Source organism: Coregonus clupeaformis, chromosome 7 (genome assembly GCF_020615455.1).
Source record: "Coregonus clupeaformis isolate EN_2021a chromosome 7, ASM2061545v1, whole genome shotgun sequence".
NCBI lineage: Eukaryota > Metazoa > Chordata > Actinopteri > Salmoniformes > Salmonidae > Coregonus > Coregonus clupeaformis.
Window position 1 is genome coordinate 12,456,342 of NC_059198.1, and position 23,539 is coordinate 12,479,880.

Here is a 23,539-nt window from a genome sequence, read left to right on the forward strand (position 1 = left end):
AAGGTCATCTTCTCTGATGAGTCCAATTTTCAGCTTTGCCCAACACCTGGTCGTCTAATGGTTAGACGGAGACCTGGAGAGGCCTACAAGCCACAGCGTCTCACACCCACTGTGAAATTTGGTGGAGGATCGGTGATGATCTGGGGGTGCTTCAGCAAGGCTGGAATTGGGCAGATTTGTCTTTGTGAAGGATGCATTAATCAAGCCACGTACAAGGTTGTCCTGGAAGAAAACTTGCTTCCTTTTGCTCTGACATTGTTCCCCAACTCTGAGGATTGGTTTTTCCAGCAGGACAATGCGCCATGCCACACAGCCAGGTCAATCAAGGTGTGGATGGAGGACCACCAGATCAAGACCCTGTCATGGCCAGCCCAATCTCCAAACCTGAACCCCATTGAAAACTTCTGGAATGTAATCAAGAGGAAGATAGATGGTCACAAGCCATCAAACAAAGCCGAGCTGCTTGAATTTTTGCGCCAGGAGTGGCATAAAGTCACCCAACATCAATGTGAAAGACTGGTGGAGAGCATGCCAAGACGCATGAAAGCTGTGATTGAAAATCAGGGTTATTCCACCAAATATTGATTTTTGAACTCTTACTAAGTTAAAACATTAGTATTGTGTTGTTTAAAAATGAACATGAACTTATTTTCTTTGCATTATTTAAGGTCTGACAACACTGCATCTTTTTTGTTATTTTGACCAGTTGTCATTTTCTGCAAATAAATGCTCTAAATGACAATATTTTATTTGGAATTTGGGAGAAATGTTGTCAGTAGTTTATAGAATAAAACAAAAAAAATATTTTTACCCAAACACATACCTATAAATAGTAAAACCAGAGAAACTGATAATTTTGCAGTGGTCTCTTAATTTTTTCCAGAGCTGTATATATATTTGAGTACAGTTACTTAAAGTGATTTTGTAGTCATTACTCAAACCGATAGAGTCAATATGACCCTGTAGGGGGTCCAGATTTGAGTTTTATCAGCTTGAACATTTTGAGTAAGCCACACGGCTAATATAATTGCCCAGTGTGCCTTGCCTTTTCGAGTAAATTGTAGCGTTACCACCCATGACTGTATTTATTAGTGACAGAGACATGGTTGTTGAATTCGTTCAGTGAGTTCCTAGGCGAATGTTAGCATTATGATTAAATTATTTATGACAATACATTACATATCTCATAATGCCTTATTTTGAGGCCTAGCTTTACCTTAATACAGTGGCCTGAAACTCCAGATTTCCAGAAATCTTCCAACTAGGATTTCTGGAAAACCTGGGAAATTTACCAGAATTTTGCAAGCCTACCTGCAACTCACATTATCATGGCTTGCAAAGTGATGTGTAATTCCTTTTGGAATCCAGCCAAAGTTAGGATATCCAACAGTTGGAATTTTTATTCACCAGCAACCTGCATTCATAATGACTGCCAGGGTAAGGAACAGTGTGAGGAGACTACCTAAGCCATTTAAACTGGAATAATTATTTCAGTAATGTGTGCAAAAAATATAACTAAATGATTGGATTAGTTTAGAAAAATGTATGTTATTTATCTTTGTGTAGCATAAGATTGATCAATCAATCAATTAATGTACATGCAAAAACACAGATATTGAAAACAATTCCAAAAAATCTACCTGCAGCAGAACATGCTGGGAAAAAAAGTTAATTTGTTATCATAACTTTAAAAATAGAGTTGATGTGACTTCTCATTTAGTTTTGAGTCAGTACCACAAACATTTAAAGTAATAATTACTTTTCATTGACTTACTAGAAGTATTTGAGTGGAAAATGCCTTGGGGTTTACAGTGTATGCATTTCAACGTTTGAACAAAGCCACAGTAATGGATGCTACTGAGATATGCTGGATTGTGGATGGCTGAATAGCTGGTGCTCGTCTGCATTGCATCAGAAGGTTGATTGAAATGAAGCCACTGATGAGGTCGTTGTGGCCATAGGTACGTGGTCTGAATGTCTGACTGCTCCAGTGTTGACATCACCGCCTGCCTGGCTATTATTGGAAAGCTATTGAGTCATGACTAACCCAGCTGTGGCAGATTGCAGAGATGAGCCACTTATGAATAGAGACGTGGCGTGTATTGGTGCACACTATACTCAACAACGTCGTTATAAGGCTAACATAGCCATGTCATATGAAGTTCATAGTGCAATTTATGATGGCCAGCCATACAATAATGCTGTGAAGCGTGAAAACTGTATGGGTAGAGATGAGGGCAGTGTTTAACCTCATTTAACCCTCATGTATCCGTATTTATGCTAATACAACTCATAATTACAAAACACTATTTATTTCCATAAAGTATTTTGCTATTAAGGCCTAGATTCAATCAGATCTAGTGTTAACCCACGCTAGCCGACACCCGCATAGCTGGTGTTTTGGTGGTGTTGGAGGTTTAATTGCATTAGAGCTGTCAACATTTTTACATTTTAGTCATTTAGCAGACGCTCTTATCCAGAGCGACTTACAGTTAGTGATTACATATTTTTTTTATACTGGCCCCCCGTGGGAAACGAACCCACAACCCTGGCGTTGCAAACGCCATGCTCTATCAACTGAGCTACATCCCTGCCGGCCATTCCCTCCCCTACCCTAGACGACGCTGGGCCAATTATGCACCGCCCATGAGTCTCCCGGTCGCGGCCGGCTGCGACAGAGCCTGGATTCGAACCAGGATCTCTAGTGGCACAGTTAGCACTGCGATGCAGTGCCTTAGACCACTGCGCCACTCAGGAGTTCTACGGCTGCTATTGTGTCAACGGCTGCTATTGTGGTCATTGTCACGAAGCCACACCCGCTGCACCCACGTTAGAAGTTCAGAACGAGAAAATGTATGCTATATAGAAATAATGATACTTAAATTGAAAATCATTAATAATAATCATTAACAAAATAATTAGGATTCATATCAGCCTAATTGAGGTATAGATTACATCACACATGCCAGTGTTCGGAATTGTAACATGGCTGGATGGGATTTCTACTAATGCGACTTGGTGCATCCAATGGCAATGTCCGCGATAGGTATAACGCCGGGTGCCGCTTGTGGATTTGACAGCTCTCGCAGTTCCACCAAAACAACAGCTATGAGGGTGTCGGCAAGCACGGATATGATTGAATCTAGTCCTAATTATTATAACTGTTATTGGTAGCCTGTATTATTGGTAGATTCACTTTCAAAACTGCAGTGTACTATGAGATAAGACAGGGAAGCACAGTATTTACCTAAATTTAGTTGGTTATATAAAGTTTGTTGGTTATATAATTATTGGCAAATGATGATAATATTAGCATCATTGTCACAAAATGTATTGTGCTTAACCAAGGCATTAAAAAAACATACCGCTATGCCAAAGGCCCTAAAAGTGAGCTGAAGCCACTAACTACTTGACACTAATGGCGGCCCACTTTCATTGAGACCAAACTACTAGTGTGACATCTTACGTAAGATGTAAATAAGCTTGATTCCCTGACAGGTAACCTAGAAACTGCTCCCTTTCTGTGTAATTGGCAGCTTATTTTCACCCACTGATGGAGCCTGTACTATAAGCTAAGATAGGGTGGAAGGTAGCCTTGCGGTTAAGAGCGTTGGGCCAATAACCGAAAGGTTGCTAGTTTGAATCCTTGAGCCAACTAGGTGAAAAATCTGTCGATGTGCCCTTGAACAAGGAACCTAACATTAGCCGTTCTGGATAAGAGCATCTGCTAAATGACTAAAATGTATTACAAGACAGGAAAGCACAGTATTTAGCTAGTTAATTCAGTATGTTTGTTATGGTTAATGAACTTAAAAGCCTTAAGGTAAAAATACAATTTAATATGGTGTAACGGGGAATGCACATCTTAAACATACACTGGAAAAAATATAAATGGAAAATGCCACAATTTGAAAGATTTTACTGAGTTACAGTTCATATAAGGAGGCGGATGAGAAACAAGCCTTTTGTGCGTATGGAACATTTATGGGATCTTTTATTTCAGGTCATGAAACATGGGACAAACACTTTACATGTTGCGTTTATATTTTTTCCAGTACTGATCAAAAATATATACACAAAATGTGAAGTGTTGATCCCATGTTTCATGACCTGAAATAAAAGATTCCTTAAATGTTCATACGCACAAAAAGCGTATTTCTCAAAAATGTTGTGCACAAATTTGTTTACATCCCTGTTAGTGAGCATTTCTCCTTTGTCAAGATAATCCATCCACCTGACAGGTGTGGCATATCAAGAAGCTTATTAAACAGCATGATCATTACACAGGTGCACCTTGTGCTGGGGACAATAAAAGGCCACTCTAAAATGTGCAGTTCTGTCACACAACACAATGCCACAGATGTCTCAAGTTTTGAGGGAGCGTGCAATTGGCATGCTGACTGCAGGAATGTCCACCAGAGCTGTTGCCAAATAATTGAATGTTAATTTCTTTACCATAGGCCGCCTCCAGCGTGTTTTAGAGAATTTGGCAGTATGTCCAACCGGCCTCACAACCGCAGACCACGTGTATGGCGTCATGAAAAATGTAATAATTTGTTTATACTATATTTAAAAAGCATATACAGTAAGTAATTTCAAGCCTTACTCATACACATTTGTTGAATAAGAAATACATAATATAAAATATTTGATATTTTTATATTTCTAATCATATTTGTACTGTGTACTTGAGGTTGTGTTTTCAAAAGTGACTACACCTCAGCAATTTATAGCTATTTTTACCAGAAAGGTGAGATTCTAACCTTTCTTGGAGTATGCAGCATTACTAGTTATTGTTTAGGGCCCTCTCATGATAAATAATTATTACGTAGATTACATTTTAGAATACATTTAATTACATTTAACTGGTTTTAAAAACCCTAAGAAGAAACATTATGTGATATGTCAGTTTGACAGAGATAGTCAAAACCATGAAATTAACCTTCATGACAATTTCCCCAATCTATAGTAGAACTGGTTTGCATGTGATGTTATTGAATCTCACCACATTTGATGTGGTTTGTTTGATGTCATTCAGGGCGCTGGTTTATTTTGTATTAATAGTCCTCTTTGATGAACAAATTGAATTCTCAATTAAAATCTCCATATTGACACGAAACAATAGTTTATCTTTTTTTTATGGCATTTTAATGACATTTGATCATAGGATATTTCTTTCCTGTTTAGCTCTGTAAGTGCCACTAATATTTTTGTGAATGTATAAGGCGAGAACAAAAAATTAACTGGGACAAAGCGTTAATAATCTTACATTGGACACAATGTAATACATGGAGTGTGTTTTGTAAAAAATATTGACAACAAACAAGGGAGGAAATTGGTTCATTTAGATTTGTATGTTCATATAACCACTGTCACTATCTTTGGTCCCTAAGACTGAAATGTTCTGTGGGTGTAAACAAACTCAATGCTGCTGAATCATTCAGTACATAAATCACATAATGTGGACTACAGATAAAGAACAGTCGTTTATATCCTCTGCCCACTCCTCTCTCATCCCACATAAACACAACTAGAGGTCTACTTGATGTGATAGTTAGTGGCCCTCAGAAAGTGTAATTCATCAAGAGAAAGGTTTGCCCTCCTCAGTTGCATAAAAGTTCTATAGACTTGCATTGCCCTCCCCTTGTGTGTGTATGTGTTTGTGTGAGAGTGTGTATGTGTGTGTGTGCTTTGGCCTGTAGAGTATCATATGCCGCATGCAGCAGTAAGCATTGTTGGTGTAAGGGTCTGCACCATAAATTAAGCTATTTTGGTAAATTTTTTACATTTGACATTTTAGTCATTTAGCAGATGCTCTTATCAAGAGCGACTTACAGGAGCAATTAGGGTTAAGTGCCTTGCTCAAGGGCACATCGACAGATTTTTCACCTAGTCGGCTCGCAATTACGCTTGACCTAGGACAACACTGTACATAATTGAAATTCCATGTTTTAGCATAGGATGTACCCTTATGGAAAAAGCACATGATTTCACATGTAAAATTGTATTTCTGTCACGATCGCTACATGATGAAGCGGACCAAGGCGCAGCGTGATAAGCGTACATTTTATATTTGTACTTACACGAACCAAAACAATAAACAAAATGATACGTGAAGTCCTAGGTTATACACAAAACCCTACGGAACAAGATCCCACAAAGTAACATGCCAACAGGCTGCCTAAGTATGGTCCCCAATCAGAGACGACGAGCTACAGCTGCCTCTGATTGGGAACCACCCTGGCCAACATAGATCAAAATGAACCAGAACCAAAAACATAGAAAACAAAACATAGAAAATACACACCCTGGCTCAACATTTAAGAGTCCCCAGAGCCAGGGCGTGACAATTTCACATGTGAAATTTAACGTGAAACCATGTGGTTTTGGAACTCTTTACATGTGATGATATTTCACATGTGGATTTCACATGTGATCACATAACTTTTAACATGTGAAATTATGTGGTTTTGGAACACTGCAAACTAAAATGAGTTGTTAGGATGTCCCCGGAACGTCAAAATAGTTTTCAACATACATATTTGACACACTTTGACAAACATGATTACATTGTGTATGTTTATACAGTAACTATTATTCAACATGTCCTCACCTGGGATTTGAACTCAGAACTTCTTGATTCATGGCATTCCGATTTTCATGATACGCCAACAGAACGGTGACACGGATAATATACAGTTGGCTGGGTTTTCCATGCATCGGCAGGACAGAACAGCTACGTCTGGTAAGACGTCTTTTTGTCAATAACAGCTGGTGCGCGATGTCTAATATTAAGGAAGTCTGGAGGAATTGCTCGCCTGAGGTAGAGTACCTCATGATAAGCTGTAGACCACACTATCTAACAAGAGAGTTTTCATCTATATTTTTCGTAGCAGTCTATTTACCACCACAAACCGACGTTGGCACTAAGACCGCACTCAATGAGCTGTATAAGGCCTTAAGCGAAAAAGAAAATGCTCATCCAGAAGCGGCTCTCCTAGTGGCCGGGGACTTTGCCAGGACGTGTACTCAGAGCATGCGCGGACCAACTGGCAAGTGTCTTCACTGACATTTTCAACCACCATAGTACCTGTGCCCAAGAAAGCGAAGGTAACCAGCCTAAATGACTACCGCCCATAGCACTCACGTCGGTAGCCATGAAGTGCTTTGAAAGGCTCACATCAACACCATCATCCCGGAAACCCTAGACCCACTCCAATTCGCATATCGCCCCAACAGATCCACAGATGACGCAATCTCAATCTCAATCGCACTCCACACTGCCCTTTCCCACCTGGACAAAAGGAACACCTATGTGAGAATGCTGTTCATTGACTACAGCTCAGCATTCAACACCATAGTGCCCACAATGCTCATCACTAAGGACCCTGGGACTAAACACCTCCCTCTGCAACTGGATCCTGGACTTCCTGACCGTCCGCCCCCAGGTGGTAAGGGTAGGCAACTATACATCTGCCACGTTGATCCTCAACACTGGGGCCCCTCAGGGGTGCATGCTTAGTCCCCTCCTGTACTCCCTGTTCACCCACGACTGCGTGGTCAAGCACGACTCCAACACCATCATTAAGTTTGCTGACGACACAACAGTGGTAGGCCTGATCACCGACAATGATGAGACAGCCTATAGGGAGGAGGTCAGAGACCTGGCAGTGTGGTGCCAGAACAACAACCTCTTTCCCCCTCAGGAGACTGAAAAGATTTGGCATGGGTCCCCAGATCCTCAAAAAGTTATACAGCTGCACCATTGAGAGCATCCTGACCGGTTGCATCACTGCCTGGTATGGCAACTGCTTGGCATCCGACCATAAGGCGCTACAGAGGGTAGTGCGTACAGCCCAGTACATCACTGGGGCCAAGCTTCCTGCCATCCAGGACCTATATACTAGGCAGTGTCAGAGGAAGGCCCAAAAAATTGTCAAAGACTCCAGTCACCCAAGTGATAGACTGTTCTCTCTGTTACCACACGGCAAGCAGTACTGGAGCGCCAAGTCTAGGTCCAAAAGGCTCCTTAACAGCTTCTACCCCCAGGCCATCCCCGTGGTCCTCTGTAGCTCAATTGGTAGAGCATGGCGCTTGTAACGCCAGGGTAGTGGGTTCGATCCCCGGGACCACCCATATGTAAATAATGTATGCGCAAAACTGTAAGTCGCTTTGGATAAAAGCGTCTGCTAAATGGCATATTATTATTATTATTATTATAAGACTGCTGAACAATTCATCAAATGGCCACCAGGATTTTTACTTTAGTTTATTTAGTAAATATTTTCTTAACTCTATTTTCTTAAAACTGCATTGTTGGTTAAGGGCTTGTAAGTAAGCATTTCACGGTAAGGTCTACGCCTGTTTTATTCGGCGCATGTGACAAAGAAAATTTGATTTGATTATAGTGCAAAAGCCTCCAACATACTCCACCGTACCCTAAAACACCTGCAATCTATCTGTGTTCCCCGGTAATATGACAGTTCTTATTGGCTACTAATGGCAACCAGAATTTCTTACATTTTTCCCCCCTTTTTCGTCCGTCATTTACTCCCTCAGAGAGAGATGGTCCAGGGGGCACGATCTGAACCCCCCTGTTGTCACGCAACCCAAAAGAGAATATGGTACAGAGCTGGCAGGGGCCAGGCCAGCATCTAACATAAAAAAAGAAAGAAAGAGCGGGTGACATATCGGATTTGTATTGTGTGTGTCTGGCAAGCGTACAGACGGGGGTGCGGCTCCCAAAAACTGTCACTCTGAATTATGTGCTCCCTGAGCGTTTTATTTTTTCCTCTCCTCAGACGTCCATTTGTGTCTCTACGTCACTCTATGACTGGCCAACAGGATGGATGGGGGAATGGAGGCATTCTCATTCTTTTGTACACCCCACTTTTCTATAATACAGTATGTTGCGTAGAATCATCTTCTCTCTGTCCCCTACTGCTGAGCATATTACTCTCGATCCTCCAGTTGCACAACCTCTCTAGCCTCTGAAACCGCTCTTTGTTTTTGCTTTCTGACTCACTGAATACTATGTTCAAACAGTGTTCATAGGATGCCACATGCATTCCGTATATTGGGGCAAAATACCACAAATATACTATTTTCAAACCTACCTCTTTATGCAGCCATCTCACATGAGGCACCTGTGCGGGTTTGAGGACACCTGGGGGTGTAAACAGGATGTACTGACCCTGAAAATAAAGGTGACTGTTTCTTTACATATTTTCTTTCTGTCCACGGAGACAGAGCAAGAGGTAAGGGTGGAGGGGCATTACACCAAGCCTTTCTAAAACAACAACAGACAAATCACATGAATCCTATCATAGGATGGTCTATCTGTAACACAGATTGTCAACTCATCCAATGAGCAATAATACACAAGGGGAGCTATGATGTGGTCACTATGTACAAGGCTTTAGCCAAGCTCTATTGCTGAAGGTTGTCTCTGAAAGCAGCCATCTTGTTTCTCCCAGGACAAAATTGCTCTCAGAGCGCATCATGACTCTCTGCCAGCACGATGGCCCTCCCCGCAGCTATATTGAAACTGCTGTCTGTGCCTGACGGTTCTCAGAGAGAGAAAGAAAGGGAGTGAGAGGGAGAGTGAGAGGCAGCCTGCTAAGGCCCCCTGCTCCCACAGAATACATTATGCCCTCCCCGCTGTTAAGCTGGTGAGACTATTACCCAGAAGCCCCTTGGAAGTTCTTATCAGTGACAGCCAGATGGAAAGCACATGAAAAATGTCAATACCTCTAGACTTGGTGGCAAAATTCAGCGGCTACAGATTTGCATCTGTTTCAATCAGCAAAATCAATTGTATTAATGACTATGTATTTGATCACTTTAATTTGTATACCGAGATGCTGGAAGGGGAGTGGTTTGGTAGCACCGATGTATGTGTGCGATTTAAATGCTAGCGCCTTAAAAGTGGGAGCCTTTTTCTTCTTTTTGAATTGTCCATTTGTAAGGTTTGTCTGTGTGTGAATGCCTTCCTCTGTGATAATGTCTTTGCGTCTTTCTAGGTTTGTCTTCGAGACACAAAGATAATTAAAGCTATAGGTACAATATGTTCCAAATGGAAACAGACACTGAATATCCCACATAAAACCCTTAAGACAGAATCTAATAGGCTGTGGTAGGGCTGTGCATCCAGGTATGTCTGCATGTGTCTGGCCAAATCAAATCAACAATGCATATTCTTCTGGATACAACAGTGCCCTCTAGTGCCATATTGATAAATAGTTGCCACATAGCCTAATCAGTTACTACAGCAACCCTGCAGTTCTCCAAGGGTGGTGTGCTCACTAGAGCGGATTGAGGATGGCCATGAATTAAAAAAGGGCAATGAGAATGTTGTGACCCTGACTGGAGAAGACTGATAAGGACGGTGACTAGTTGGATGGGTGCCACACTACCCTTGTCTTTATAACACCACATCAATAGGTTATGTTGCTCTACTGGCCTCTGATGTCATTTGCATACGGGCAAGGAAACGCTGGCTAGTACGCAGCCTCAGCCTCTACCTCGGCCTCATCACCAAGGGGGTAAATACCCATAATGCACCACTTGGTCCTTTTGTTTTGGATTGACGTCGCCATGGTGCTCTGACCCACTTTCAGCAGTAGGCAGGTTATTTTAAGATTTCACAATGGAGAGCTGCCCACAGGGCAAATAAAAGGTGGATTGCCTGGCCAATGACTTACAGACATGCAAAGCAGATGTCCATTTAAGGACGATCCTAATGAATAATAATGAATAATAATGAAAAGAATGTACAAATTCACTTGTACCCACACAGTCAAGATGTCTCATGGTTTGTGAAACATTCAGCATTTACATATCTCTAACAATTGCAATGAGTTATGACAAAACATGGACATGAGGACATCTGTTATACACAATGGTAAAAAATGTCAAACTCGAGTCCCCAAATTACCTCAAAGATGTGGTGCTTCATTGTTCCATCAGGTGGCTTTAAATTATAATTTCCAACCCACTGCTGACATGGAGATGAAATTACATGTCAGTTCAGCTCAGGGAGATACATCATAGGGGCAACGGTTGATCCTATGGGCAATTTGTCTACAAAGACATGGAGAGGTGACAGATCATCTTAGACATATAACAGATTATCAGCTTTGAAACCAACCCAGAGAAAATAGAAAACCAATGACAGTTACTCCATCAAAGGCTGGCTGGGTGGGACTAGAAGCATTTGCAGTGCTCCATTTCATCATTGCTTTACCAACTTATCATACCGAGGGCCATTTGATCTGTCAACATACTTGCTATCTTGCAAGAGTGATATTTTACTCTACATGACTGAACAGTTATCACATTTTCACGGTTTACACAAAAATATGGGAAACAAGAACAGCTGTACAGTCAGTGACATTCCCTTTCATATCGCAATTCCTTCAATTGCCTTCACTGTTGGAAATGTATTTATAACTACAACCAACATCCTGTCCATCCATAGTTTATCAGACTCTCACTTCTCTTTCATAGGTTATAATAGATCAGTGATGGCATTAACCTTCAGGAATCAATACCATAATGAGGGCCAACTCCTTTGAAAGTCCTAGGTGTCTGTAGCGGATTGCGTATAAGACAAAATACCACAAGCTTGGCCTTTTCATTTTCTTATTTTTCTTAAAGAGCATAAAAAACTCTTAAGAACATAACTGGAAATAAAAATACTGTATTATATTGCCAGTGGTATAAAGTACTTAAGTAAAAATACTTTAAAGTACTACTTAAGTAGTTATTTTTGGTATCTGTACTTTACTTTACTATTTCTATTTTTGACTACTTTTACTTTTACTTCACTACATTCCTAAAGAAAAGAATGTACTTTTCACTCCATACATTTTCCCTGACACCCAAAAGTACTTGTTACATTTTTAATGCTTAGCAGGAGAGGAAAATGGTCAAATTCACACACTTATCAAGAGAACATCCCTGGTCATCCCTACTACCTGATCTGGCAGATTCACTTAACACAAATGCTTTGTTTGTAAATTATGTCTGAGTGTTGGAGTGTGCCCCTGGCTATCTGTAAATTTAAAAAACAAGATAATCGTGCCGTCTGGTCTGCTTAATATAAGGAATTTGAAATGATTTATACTTTTACTTTTGATCCTTAAGTATATTTAAAACCAAATACTTTTAAACTTTTACTCAAGTAGTATTTTACTGGGTGACTTTCACTTTTACTTGAGTCCTTTTCTATTAACATATCTTTACTTTAACTCAAGTATGACAATTGGGTACTTTTCCAACACTGTATATTGCTGCAATGAGTCTCATCACAGTATTGAATACAGACTATTGAAAATCATATGTAATTAGAATAATCTTGAATTCCAACCCTATTTTGATGGTAACCATCGCAATAACCCCCTTAAAGCTAGAATCCTTAGTTGCTACATCTGTATTTGGACTTATAAATTAATTATATATACCTATTGATTCTTGAAGAATATATCTTATCAATGCCTCATGAGCTTAGTTAAACTGCTGTACCCTATCAGAACCCAAAATATAAGCTGGTTTTTCTCCAATGTTTGTAAACAATGTAAATGTAACCAAACAATGTGTATAGCCTCAAAACATGGTTAAAACTATCATTTTGATATCATGGATGGTCAGTCCTTGCATCCATAGCTCTGTCTATAAATGTGAGAGTGGTTACATTTCTCCAGGCCCATCCCTCAGCTTTTTACCAAAAGAGAGGTGGGGTGCCCGCTTTGTTATTGTTTCAACTAAGGATTCTAGCTTTAAATTAAAGGAACATGATTTACACACATCCCCATTATGTGTGCTTTTAATGTGCCATGAAATACTGAAAACCACTGAACATGTTTAAGTATCCAATTACAAGCCGCTTATTAACCACTGCTGCACAACATACTGTAATGAAACAGGGTTTTCATTGTTACTCAAGTTATCTGGCAGTAGAAGGCAGCAATGTTATTCAACTCTTTATTTACTAGAAAGCTCCACATCAATTGCTGAAGTGTAAACAGGTTATTTGCTCACATTTTTCTTAGAATCCTTCCGTCCTCCATTAGTGGCATACTGTATGTCTAATTCATTTACTAACAAGTAACTGGTAAATACCAAACTACAGGATATGTCATATGGCTGCAATTGTAACAAATCCAAACAATTGATCCCACAGCTACAGATCTCATAGAGGATAGTTAGAGGTCATTAACAGCTTCCCCTAGCATGTAAATGCTCTCTGTCTGTTACAAAACTGGACAAGAGGGATATAAACGTCGCACTCATCAGGCACATGGGCGCCAGACCGTGCCATTGCACCTGCCACATAATTTGAGTACCAAACAAACAACCACACGGCCACAAAGTGAAGTCCCAGCTGCACTCAGACCAATGTGAGTCAGAGAGTCAGCGAGAAGAGGGGGGATGCATCAGGCTCAATTAGGCCGACACCCATCACTGATCTCCTCCATTGCCCCCAGTCATTACTGCCACATCCACAGCTGCCACTCTTAAAGACCGGCAGGTGGACATGTTGTTTATTTGCCTTTTTCTGGTCAATTGACCAACACTTCCAAACACATCTACAACATGGTATAAACATGTAGACATCTACAACATGGTATAAATAGCTTGTCTTAAATTACTTTTTCTGTTGGTCTTGATTACAATCATATGCCAATACAATTGAGAAAAAGATCCATCTAAAATGTAGGATACATCCCATATTTGACTGGAGGAGGAAGCCATTTGTGAAATTTCTGTCCCTGAGGAGGTGAGGAGAGATGAGAGCTGGCAGAGCTGTATGCCTGCCCCTTCCCCAGTGCCTCCCACAATACCAGAATGCACCTGCCACCTCAGGTTACAGTGTGTGGGCGTTCTCTCGTGTTTGCTCCTGCCGGCGCGACTGAGACGCCTGGCTGACCACAGCAATACCGCTCCACCTCCTCCAGGCCCCTCATCCACAATCAGCTCTATTGTTAGTGAAGGAGGGAGAGATAGAGAAAGAAAGAGAGGTGAAAAGGAAGAGGGTTGGGTGAAAGGGCAAGAGAATAAACGGGCAAAATAAAAAGAATGCGAAAGAAACACAAGGCCTACAGACAGACAAAATGATCTCCAACCAAGAGACAGAGATAAAGGAAATTGGGACTGATACAACCGGGAAGGGAGGAGAGACAGCTAGTGAAACAGAGGTTGGGGTGGGTTAGGGCAGACAGAATGACAGACTGAGGGGGACGTGAGAGTGAGAGATAGGGAGGGCCAGCATGTGAATGAGAGTGACAGTGAGTCCCACGCAAAGATAAACAGCCCGGGTGCAGCCCTGTAATGGCTTTGCACTGGTCATTTGTCAGTCAGAGTGAAAAGCAAACAGCGGGGAAGGCAATGGCAACGCTATGCACTGCCACTTACTATTGCCCAAGGATGTCTAATAGCGAACAGCCCCATCTGTCCATGCAAGCATTGCAGATTCTTCTGGTCACAGGACAAACAAACAAAATGGCCCCCTCTTGAAGGAACTCTTCAAGACTCAGAAAAGCTTGAGTAAGCATGAAGTGCATAACTTATCCACAGGGTGAGAAAAAATATTAGTACACAAGTGAGCACATTTGATGGTACGGAAGGGGCTTGATATTGCACATGTGGAGGTAAAAATAAATAAACCCCACAGGTCTGAGTACTCTACTGTAGAACTCTAATGATTGGTCATGAGATCATGTTGATGTGATGTCACACATACAAGGAGGTACAGCCAAGAACGTTCATAACTGCATGAGAGTATTGCTAAATGCTTAATTTCTCAAACCATTCAAATAAGTAAAATATGTTTTGAAGAATCACAGTTTGAGAGATAGGTGAACAAACTTTATAGAAAAAGTGAATAGCCCAGTGTCAACAACAGAATTGTCCATATTAGCAATTATCAATCACAACAGTCCATTGGATATAAACTAGTTGTCACGCCCTGGCTCTGGGGACTCTCGTATGTTGAGCCAGGGTGTTTATTTTGTTTAGGTTCTAGTCGTTGTCTATCTATGTTGGCCTGAGTGACTCCCAATCAGAGGCAACGAGTGTCAGCTGGTTGTCTCTGATTGGGAGCCATATTTAACTGTCTGTCTTTCATTTTGTGTTTGTGGTTTCTTGTTCTGATTTGTGTTATACTGTAGACGTCACGTTATCGTTGTTGTTTTGATCGTGTGATCATTCTAAATAAATATATAATGTTCGCATTCAGCGCTGCGCCTTGGTCTCTCCCTGACGATCGTGACAGAAGAAACAACCAAAACCAGACCAAGCAGCGTGTCCAGGAGCCATCGCTAGCAGATCTCCGTGGCAACCTCGACTGGGACAAGCCTAGTGAGGGCTTGAATGACAATTATTGAGTGAGGAAATTCATAAGCAAACAGAAATGGTCTTCTGGGAACATGTGTAAAGTGTCCCCGCTTAAACCTGTTGAATGAGAGGGTGGACTTGGGACCAGTTGAGGAAGAGCTTCGACTGGGTCAAGCCCATTGAGGAGCTGAATGGCGGGAGTTGGAGACAGAAGAGCGAGAGTTGGGCGAGAACGATGGAGGCCTGGCCCACGGGGAGGAGAGACCCCCAGAACATTTTTAGGGGGGGGCTCACGACGTCGGGGCAGCAGGAGGCCGCGATAGAGCGGTCCAGCGGGTTGGCAGAGGAGGCCACCAGGTTACGGGAGTCACTGGTCACCAGGGGGAAGGAGGTTGTAGAGGCACGGCGAGAGGTACTGGCGTGTGTTGCCAGTCCGGTCCGGCCTGTTCCTGATCCCCACGTAGGGCCAGTGGTGTGTGTTCCCAGTACGGTCCGGCCTGTTCCTGCCACTCCCACCAAGTCAGTGGTGCGTTTCGTCAGCCCGGCGCGGCCCGTTCCTGCTCCCCGCACCAAGTCAGTGGTGCGCGTCGTCAGCCCGGTCCGGCCCATTCCTGCTCCCCGCACCAAGTCAGTGGTGCGCGTCGTCAGCCCGGTCCGGCCCATTCCTGCTCCCCGCACCAAGTCAGTGGTGCGGCGTCGTCAGCCCGGTCCGGCCCATTCCTGCTCCCCGCACCAAGTCAGGGGTGCGCCCGTCCAGCCCGGTCCGGCCCATTCCTGCTCCCCGCACCAAGGCAGTGGTGCGCCGTCAGCCCGGCTCGGCCCGTTCCTGCTCCCCGCACCAAGTCAGTGGTGTGCTTCGTCAGCCCAGTCCGGCCTGTCCCTGCTCCACGCACCAAGCCTACGGTGTGCGTCGTCAGCCTGGTAAGGCCCGTTCCTCCTCCACGCACCAAGCCAGGGGTGCGCGTCGTCAGTCCAGCACAACCCGTGCCTGGGTCATGTCCGGAGCCGGATCCGCCGCCGAGGCGGAGTGCCCACCCGGTCCCTCCCCTGTTGTGGTTGGTTGGCGCGGTCGGAGTCCGCGCCTTTGGGGGGGGGTACTGTCACGCCCTGGCTCTGGGGACTCTCGTATGTTGAGCCAGGGTGTTTATTTTGTTTAGGTTCTAGTCGTTGTCTATCTATGTTGGCCTGAGTGACTCCCAATCAGAGGCAACGAGTGTCAGCTGGTTGTCTCTGATTGGGAGCCATATTTAACTGTCTGTCTTTCACTTTGTGTTTGTGGTTTCTTGTTCTGATTTGTGTTATACTGTAGACGTCACGTTATCGTTGTTGTTTTGATCGTGTGATCATTCTAAATAAATATATAATGTTCGCATTCAGCGCTGCGCCTTGGTCTCTCCCTGACGATCGTGACACTAGTTAGGACTAGTTCAACACCTGTTCACACCATCAATTATTAGCATGTATTCTATTTTATTCTCCTAAATTCTATAATCTGAAGGTTGTGAGTTAAACACCTAAAAACCGCAAGATTATACTAAACTTAGTCAATGTATAAATTACAGCATATAAGTCCCAGCTCTAAAAACAGCAGAATGTTCCAAATGCATCAGTATACATGGACCAACTGTCTGATTTTAAAAATATCAAAATAAAATAAAATAATATCAAAGTGCTCTCTGGAAGCAGACATAAAGTGTCCACCATTTTGGAAAAATACTACTGGAAAATGTACTCAGGATTACTGAAATAATAGTGTAAACGTCCATTGAAGTGAGTGCAGTGCCATCTTGTGGAAGTTGTCTTCACATATTTCTGGTCTCATTTTCTCATTTCACAATGAGTTTACTGTATATTTGTCCTTGGGTCTGCAAGGGAAAGGGCAGCTATATTGGATCTTCAGATCAGTTATTATCAACATTAAGTCAAATAAAGAGGGACACTTCCAGGGAAAAGCACTGTCAAACAAAAGTGACTACTTTTACTGGTGTAAGTCATGTATGCTACAGGGCAAACTCATTCTGTGGCCATGGCTAGCTGCTACCGTGTTTGTTCAATACCGTGTTTGTTCAGTACCGTGTTTGTTCAGCACAGACCACTATGAATGAATGACAATTATTGAGTGAGGAAATTCATAAGCAAACAGAAATGGTCTTCTGGGAACATGTGTAAAGTGTCCCCGCTTAAACCTGTTGAATATTGTATTCATACGATATAAAAAAAACTATAGAAAAACAATAATTACTTTTAAAGAAGGCATTATAGATACACTAATAGATACACTGCAATAAATAAAGAGAGGCAGAGAAATCCTTCCTTTGTGATTATATCAACCCAGGACCCAGATTTTAAGTTAAATATCTCTCCAACCATCAACACAAGTGTTCTCCACTTCTAGTCCAACTCACCCCTCAAAACCCCCTAGCTACATCATCAGCCCATTAACAGGCTTTCAGCGGTGCCCCCTAGCTGTTGGTGAGCAGAGTGCATGACCCTGGCCTTTTTCACCGTGATGGGCAGGAGCTCCCCTGTGGCTTTCATCTGCTCAATCTTCCTGGCTAGCGCCACATCAGTCTCAATGACCAGGGCGCACTTCTGGGCGTAGCTCACCAGGGTCTCCTCTCGCGGGCGGAACATCCCCACGAGCGGCAGGGTCTCCTTGGCTGCCAGGTAGAGCTCGGCGATGGACGCCGTGTTGGCAATGGTGTTCCTGTCGATGCCGTAGTGACGGAAAGCGCCACTCATGCTCTTCTTCTTGATGAAGGCCGAGAGGACTTGTTTGTAGCGGTGGATCACGTACTGGACACCAGTGGCTGAGTAGAAGAGACAGAAACGGTGATGAAGGGGAGGATGGTATGTCAGTGCTAGGAGTGCTGAACTGTATGAAAACTGACTCAACCACTACAAAGGTTTGGAATGTTGGGATTGAAGTGTTGAAAAATTGTTCAATGTTGAGGAAGAGAACTTACCCTTTTGTCTTGAAGAAATTAGGTATTGCATGCAGTCTCCGTGGATCCAGTCAAATCATTTCCTCATTTTACAAAATAGCCTCCAACACTCTACTCAGCAAATTGGATGTAGTCTATCACAGTGCCATCTGTTTTGTCTCCAAAGCCCCATACACTACCCACCACTGTGACCTGTACGCTCTTGTTGGCTGGTCCTCACTACATGTTCGTCGTCAAACCCACTGGCTCCAGGCCATCTATAAATCACTGCTAGGCAAATCCCCGCCTTATCTTAGCTCATTGGTCACCATAGCAGTACCCACCCGTAGTCTGCGCTCCAGCAGGTATATCTCACTGGTCATCCCCAAAGCCAACACCTCCTTTGGCCGCCATTCCTTCCAGTTCTCTGCTGCCAATGACTGGAACGAATTGCAAAAATCTCTGAAGCTGGAGACTCTTATCTCCCTCACTAACTTTAAGCATCAGTTGTCAGAGCACCTTACCGATCACTGCACCTGTACACAGCCCATCTGAAATTAGCCCACCCAACTACCTCATCCCTATATTGTTATTTATTTTGCTCTTTTGCACCCCAGTATCTCTATTTGCACATAATCTCTTGCACATCTAGCATTCCAGTGTTAATACTATTGTAATTATTTTTGCACTATAGCCTATTTATTGCCTTACCTCCATAACTTGCTACATTTGCACACACTGTATATATATTTTCTGTTGTATTTTTGACTTTATGTTTTTTTACCCCATATGTAACTCTGTGTTGTTTTTATTGCACTGCTTTGCTTTATCTTGGCCAGGTCGCAGTTGTAAATGAGAACCTGTTCTCAACTGGCTTACCTGGTTAAATAAAGGTGAAATAAAAAAATAAAAAAATAAAAAAATAAGAATACCCTTTTTAGCATACCTCTCTTCCTGCTGTAGTCTTTCCCTTTCTTTCCTCTCCTCTTCTCCTTGTGGTGTCTCCGCTTCTTGTGGTCGCTCGAGGCTCCGGACATCACGGTGGAGACAGACATTTCTGAGCCGCTTTCATTACTGAAGGAAGAGCTGGATGATGCAACCCTCTCTCTCTTCCGTGGTTTGGGTTCGGAATACAGTGACTTCCCCGCTTTAGGTGCTGTGAAGAGACAAGACAGAGTGATCCGCTTTTATTCCCTCCAACCATCTTTCACTGATTTCTTACATGATATGGAGATACAGTACAAAATAGAGGTATATTAGTAATTAAGACAGAATTATGTCCTTATGATAACATACAAATCCCCATTTAAATTATACATACAGATTCCACTGTCCAGTCCTCTGCAACAACAGCACCATTCAGGACTGGGGGCACTGACCTTCAGAGGCTGAGGTGGCAGTGGTAGTGAAGGTTGGGACGGAGCGCTGGCTGGTCAGGTTCTCGATCTGGCTTCTGAGGAACTTCCTGTCCTGCTGCAGGTCCTCAACCTGTCTCTCCAGGGCAACGATGCGCTCCTGTTTACTTTCCAGCATGCACTGCAGCTTGGTGATGGTCAGCATGACCCGGGGAGGCAGGCTGCCCTCAGGCTGGGAGGCCGCTGGAGGAACACCCAGGGGTGAAAATAAGGTGGTACGGTCCGCATTTTGGAGTGTAGGCTATACCACTAGTTTTCAAGTCCATTCGTAAATTTGTCATGCCTCTGACATGCGGTAATGATAAAAAGTGGTGTAATAGTGTACAGTTTTCTTGACATTTTGTTTGAATTATTATGATATGCTCATGTTTTACTGGTATACCCCCACTATGTATTTTGCCGGTACGCCGTACCGGTAAAACATTAGCATATCATAATAATTAAAACAAAATGTCAAGAAAATACATGGATTTTGGGTTATGAAGTCATCTTAAGGTGTCTTGGTTAATGCATTTTTCTAGACCTCTATATTGAGTATGCAGTTCTTACTGGACACAGCACTGCTGGGTGTGTTGTCCTGCTCCACATCGCTAGTTGCCCCAGAGGTCATGCTCTCCCACTTGACAACTTCCAGGTCATGCTCCTGCTTAAGCCAGTGCTGTGAGGAACCCACCCTGGCCTTCCTCCTCATGGTGCTGGAATCGATCTCTACACTGGGGGAGTACACTATAGGCTCCTGTTGCCACACAGAGGACATCTCTCTACTTGGGTGGGAGATAGGGAAGAGGAAGGCATGGTCAGTGTTGCAAAGCACTGTTTGGTATAACTTTCTGAACATAAATGCCCTCTGAGTAACAACTTTAAACCTCCACTAACCTCGACCCCAGGCATGTGTCTGGTGCCCACACACACACACACACACACACACACACTCACACACACACACACACACACACACACACACACGAGGTTTCCATGGAGATGTCTACCCATACACCTACCTAGAGATTTGTCAAATTTACTCAGATGCTCATAACAGCAGTAAATCCAGTAAAAATATAGTATTTTACAATACAGTCAGTGAGTCATTATTAATAATTAACTATTCATTAGTTACCCTGTTAATTATTCCAAATGAAAGTGCAGTACAAAGGACAATGCATTTTATCTTTCAGTAATCATTTACTTACTATAGCAGTATATTCATTACGTAGTCGTTTTTAATATAAACAAATCCGTCAAATGACTATGTTTTAGCGCAACAATCTGACTTTAAACCGTTAGTTGTATTGTGTCAATGCATTATAATATGCTACCATTTCTTTGCCAGCCATAATTAACCTTTCAAGATGGATGCAAATGGATGAAAACTAGGCAGCAAAATAGAGCCACTAATGAGCCTTTGTGACCTTACCGTCTTGAAAAAACTTTTACTTCTAGATATTTTAACACTACAAACAGAGGTTTGGCAGTTTGCAGGTTACTTCTTTCCAAAATAGTCGTTCTGTCATGCAGGTGTCCTATGCATGCGTCTCAGCAGATAAGAGCATCCTTCGTAGTAGCCTAGCCTGTATAGCCGCTTGTTGTCGCTATTTAACCGTTTTTTTGACCGATCCGCTATCCGAGGTGACGCGTGAGGCCGCTGTCTCTTTGTAGTTGGTGTCAGGGGCGAGGAGAAGGTTATAGTGCTATCCGGGATCCTTGGAACTTCACTACCCTAACCCTTACCTAACCCTAACCATTACTTAACCCTAACCTTAACCCTAACTTCAATGGGGTGATGTCAGAAAAATGCTCTTTGACCTGTGACAATGACAAACGTGAGCACCTAGGGAGTTTGAGTGTAAAATTGCCAAGTCTACACTAATGATACATACAGTACCAGTCAAAAGTTTGGACACACCTACTCATTCAAGGGTTTTTCTTTATTTTTACTATTTTCTACATTGTAGATTAATATTGAAGACATCAAAACTATGAAATAACACATATGGAATCATGTAGTAACCAAAAAAGTGTTAAAAAAATCAAGATATATTTTATATTTTATATTCTTCAAAGTAGCCACCCTTTGCCTTGATGACAGCTTTGCAAACTCTTGGCATTCTCTCAACCAACTTCACCTGGAATGCTTTTCCAACAGTCTTGAAGTAGTTCCCATATATGCTGAGCACTTGTTGGCTGTTTTTCCTTAACTCTGCGGTCCAACTCAATCCCAAACCATCTCAGTTGGGTTGAGGTCGGCTGATTGTGGAGGCCAGGTCATCTGATGCAGCACTCCATCCACTCTCCTTCTTGGTCAAATAGCCCTTACACAGCCTGGAGGTGTGTTGGGTCATTGTCTTGTTGAAAAACAAATGATAGTCCAACTAAGCGCAAACCAGTTGGGATGGCGTATCACTGCAGAATGCTGTGGTAGCCATGCTGGTTAAGTGGGCCTTGAATTCTAAATAAATCACAGACAGTGTCACCAGCAAAGCACCACCACACCATCACACCTCGTCCTCTATGCTTCACAGTAGGAACCACACATGTGGATATCATCCATTCACCTACTCTACGTCTCACAAAGACATGACAGTTGGAACCCCCCCCCAAAAGAAACTCCAGACCAAAGGACAGATTTCCACCGGTCTAATGTCCATTGCTCGTGTTTCTTGGCCCAAGCAAGTCTCTTCTTCTTATTGGTGTCCTTTAGTAGTGGTTTCTTTGCAGCAATTCGACCATGAAGGCCTGATTCACCCAGTCTCCTCTGAACAGTTGATGTTGAGATGTGTCTGTTACTTGAACTCTGTGAAGTATTTATTTGGGCTGCAATTTCTGAAGCTGGTAACTCTAATGAACTTATCCTCTGCAGCAGAGGTAACTCTGGGTATTCCATTCCTGTGGCGGTCCTCATGAGAGCCAGTTTCATCTAGTCTAGGTCCAAAAGGCTTCTCAACAGCTTCTACCCCCAAGCCATAAGACTCCTGAACAGCTAATCATGGCTACCCGGTCTATTTGCACTGCCCCCCCCATCTTTTTATGCTGCTGCTACTCTGTTAATAATTTATGCATAGTCACTTTAACTCTACCCACATGTACATATTACCTCAACTACCTCAACTAGCTGGTGCCCCCGCATATTGACTCTGCACCGGTACCCCCCTGTATATAGCCTCCCTATTGTTATTTTATTTTACTTCTGCTCTTTCTTTCTCAACACTTTTTTGTTGTAGTTGTTTTATTTAACTTTTTTATTAAAAAATAAATGCATTGTTGGTTAAGGGCTGTAAGTAAGCATTTCACGGTAATGTATACACCTGTTGTATTCGGCGCATGTGGCAAATAAAATGTGATTTGATTTGATTTGATTTGATCATAGTGCTTGATGGTTTTTGCGACTGCACTTGAAGACATTTTCAAAGTTCTTGAAATTTTCCAGATTGACTGACCTTCATATCTTAAAGTAATGATGGACTGTCGTTTCTCTTTACTTATTTGAGCTGTTCTTGCCATAATATGGACTTGGTCTTTTACCAAATAGGGCTATCTTCTGTATACCAACCCTACCTTGTCACAACACAACTGATTGGCTCAAACGCATTAAGAAGGAAAGAAATTCCACAAATTAACTTTTAACAAGGCACACCTGTGAATTGAAATGCATTCCAGGTGACTACCTCATGAAGCTGGTTGAGAGAATGCCAAGAGTGTGCAAAGCTGTCATCAAGTCAAAGGGTGGCTACTTTGAAGAATCTCAAATATAAAATATATTTTTATTTGTTTATCACTTTTTTGTTCCATATGTGTTATTTCATAGTTTTGATGTCTTCACTACTATTCTACAATGTAGAAAATTGTAAAGATAAAGAAAAACCCTGT

At 42.5% G+C, this 23,539-nt stretch overlaps 1 protein-coding gene across 4 annotated transcripts; it reads right to left on the bottom strand.

The window, feature by feature from the left end:
- Positions 1-15,282: 15,282 nt before the first annotated feature.
- On the bottom strand, positions 15,283-21,571 carry LOC121569383 (coiled-coil domain-containing protein 106). Of its 4 annotated transcripts, none has more exons than XR_006001354.2 (5): positions 20,225-21,062; positions 19,640-19,858; positions 19,207-19,416; positions 17,523-18,146; positions 15,283-15,453 (listed from the first exon to the last, which is right to left on the bottom strand). XR_006001354.2 is itself a non-coding variant. In XM_041880288.2 (5 exons), exons 2-5 carry the CDS (start codon positions 20,430-20,432, stop codon positions 17,767-17,769), a joined length of 1,017 nt encoding a protein of 338 aa, XP_041736222.1. In that variant the 5' UTR covers positions 20,433-20,439; positions 21,090-21,571; the 3' UTR covers positions 17,284-17,766. The 4 variants fall into 4 exon arrangements, 3 of the variants coding, with proteins under 3 accessions (XP_041736222.1, XP_041736221.1, XP_041736219.1); XM_041880288.2 differs by lacking the exon at positions 15,283-15,453 and adding an exon at positions 21,090-21,571 and having other exon boundaries at positions 17,284-18,146; positions 20,225-20,439; XM_041880287.2 differs by lacking the exon at positions 15,283-15,453 and adding an exon at positions 21,090-21,570 and having other exon boundaries at positions 17,284-18,146; positions 20,225-20,436.
- Between the last annotated feature and the right edge of the window lie 1,968 nt (positions 21,572-23,539).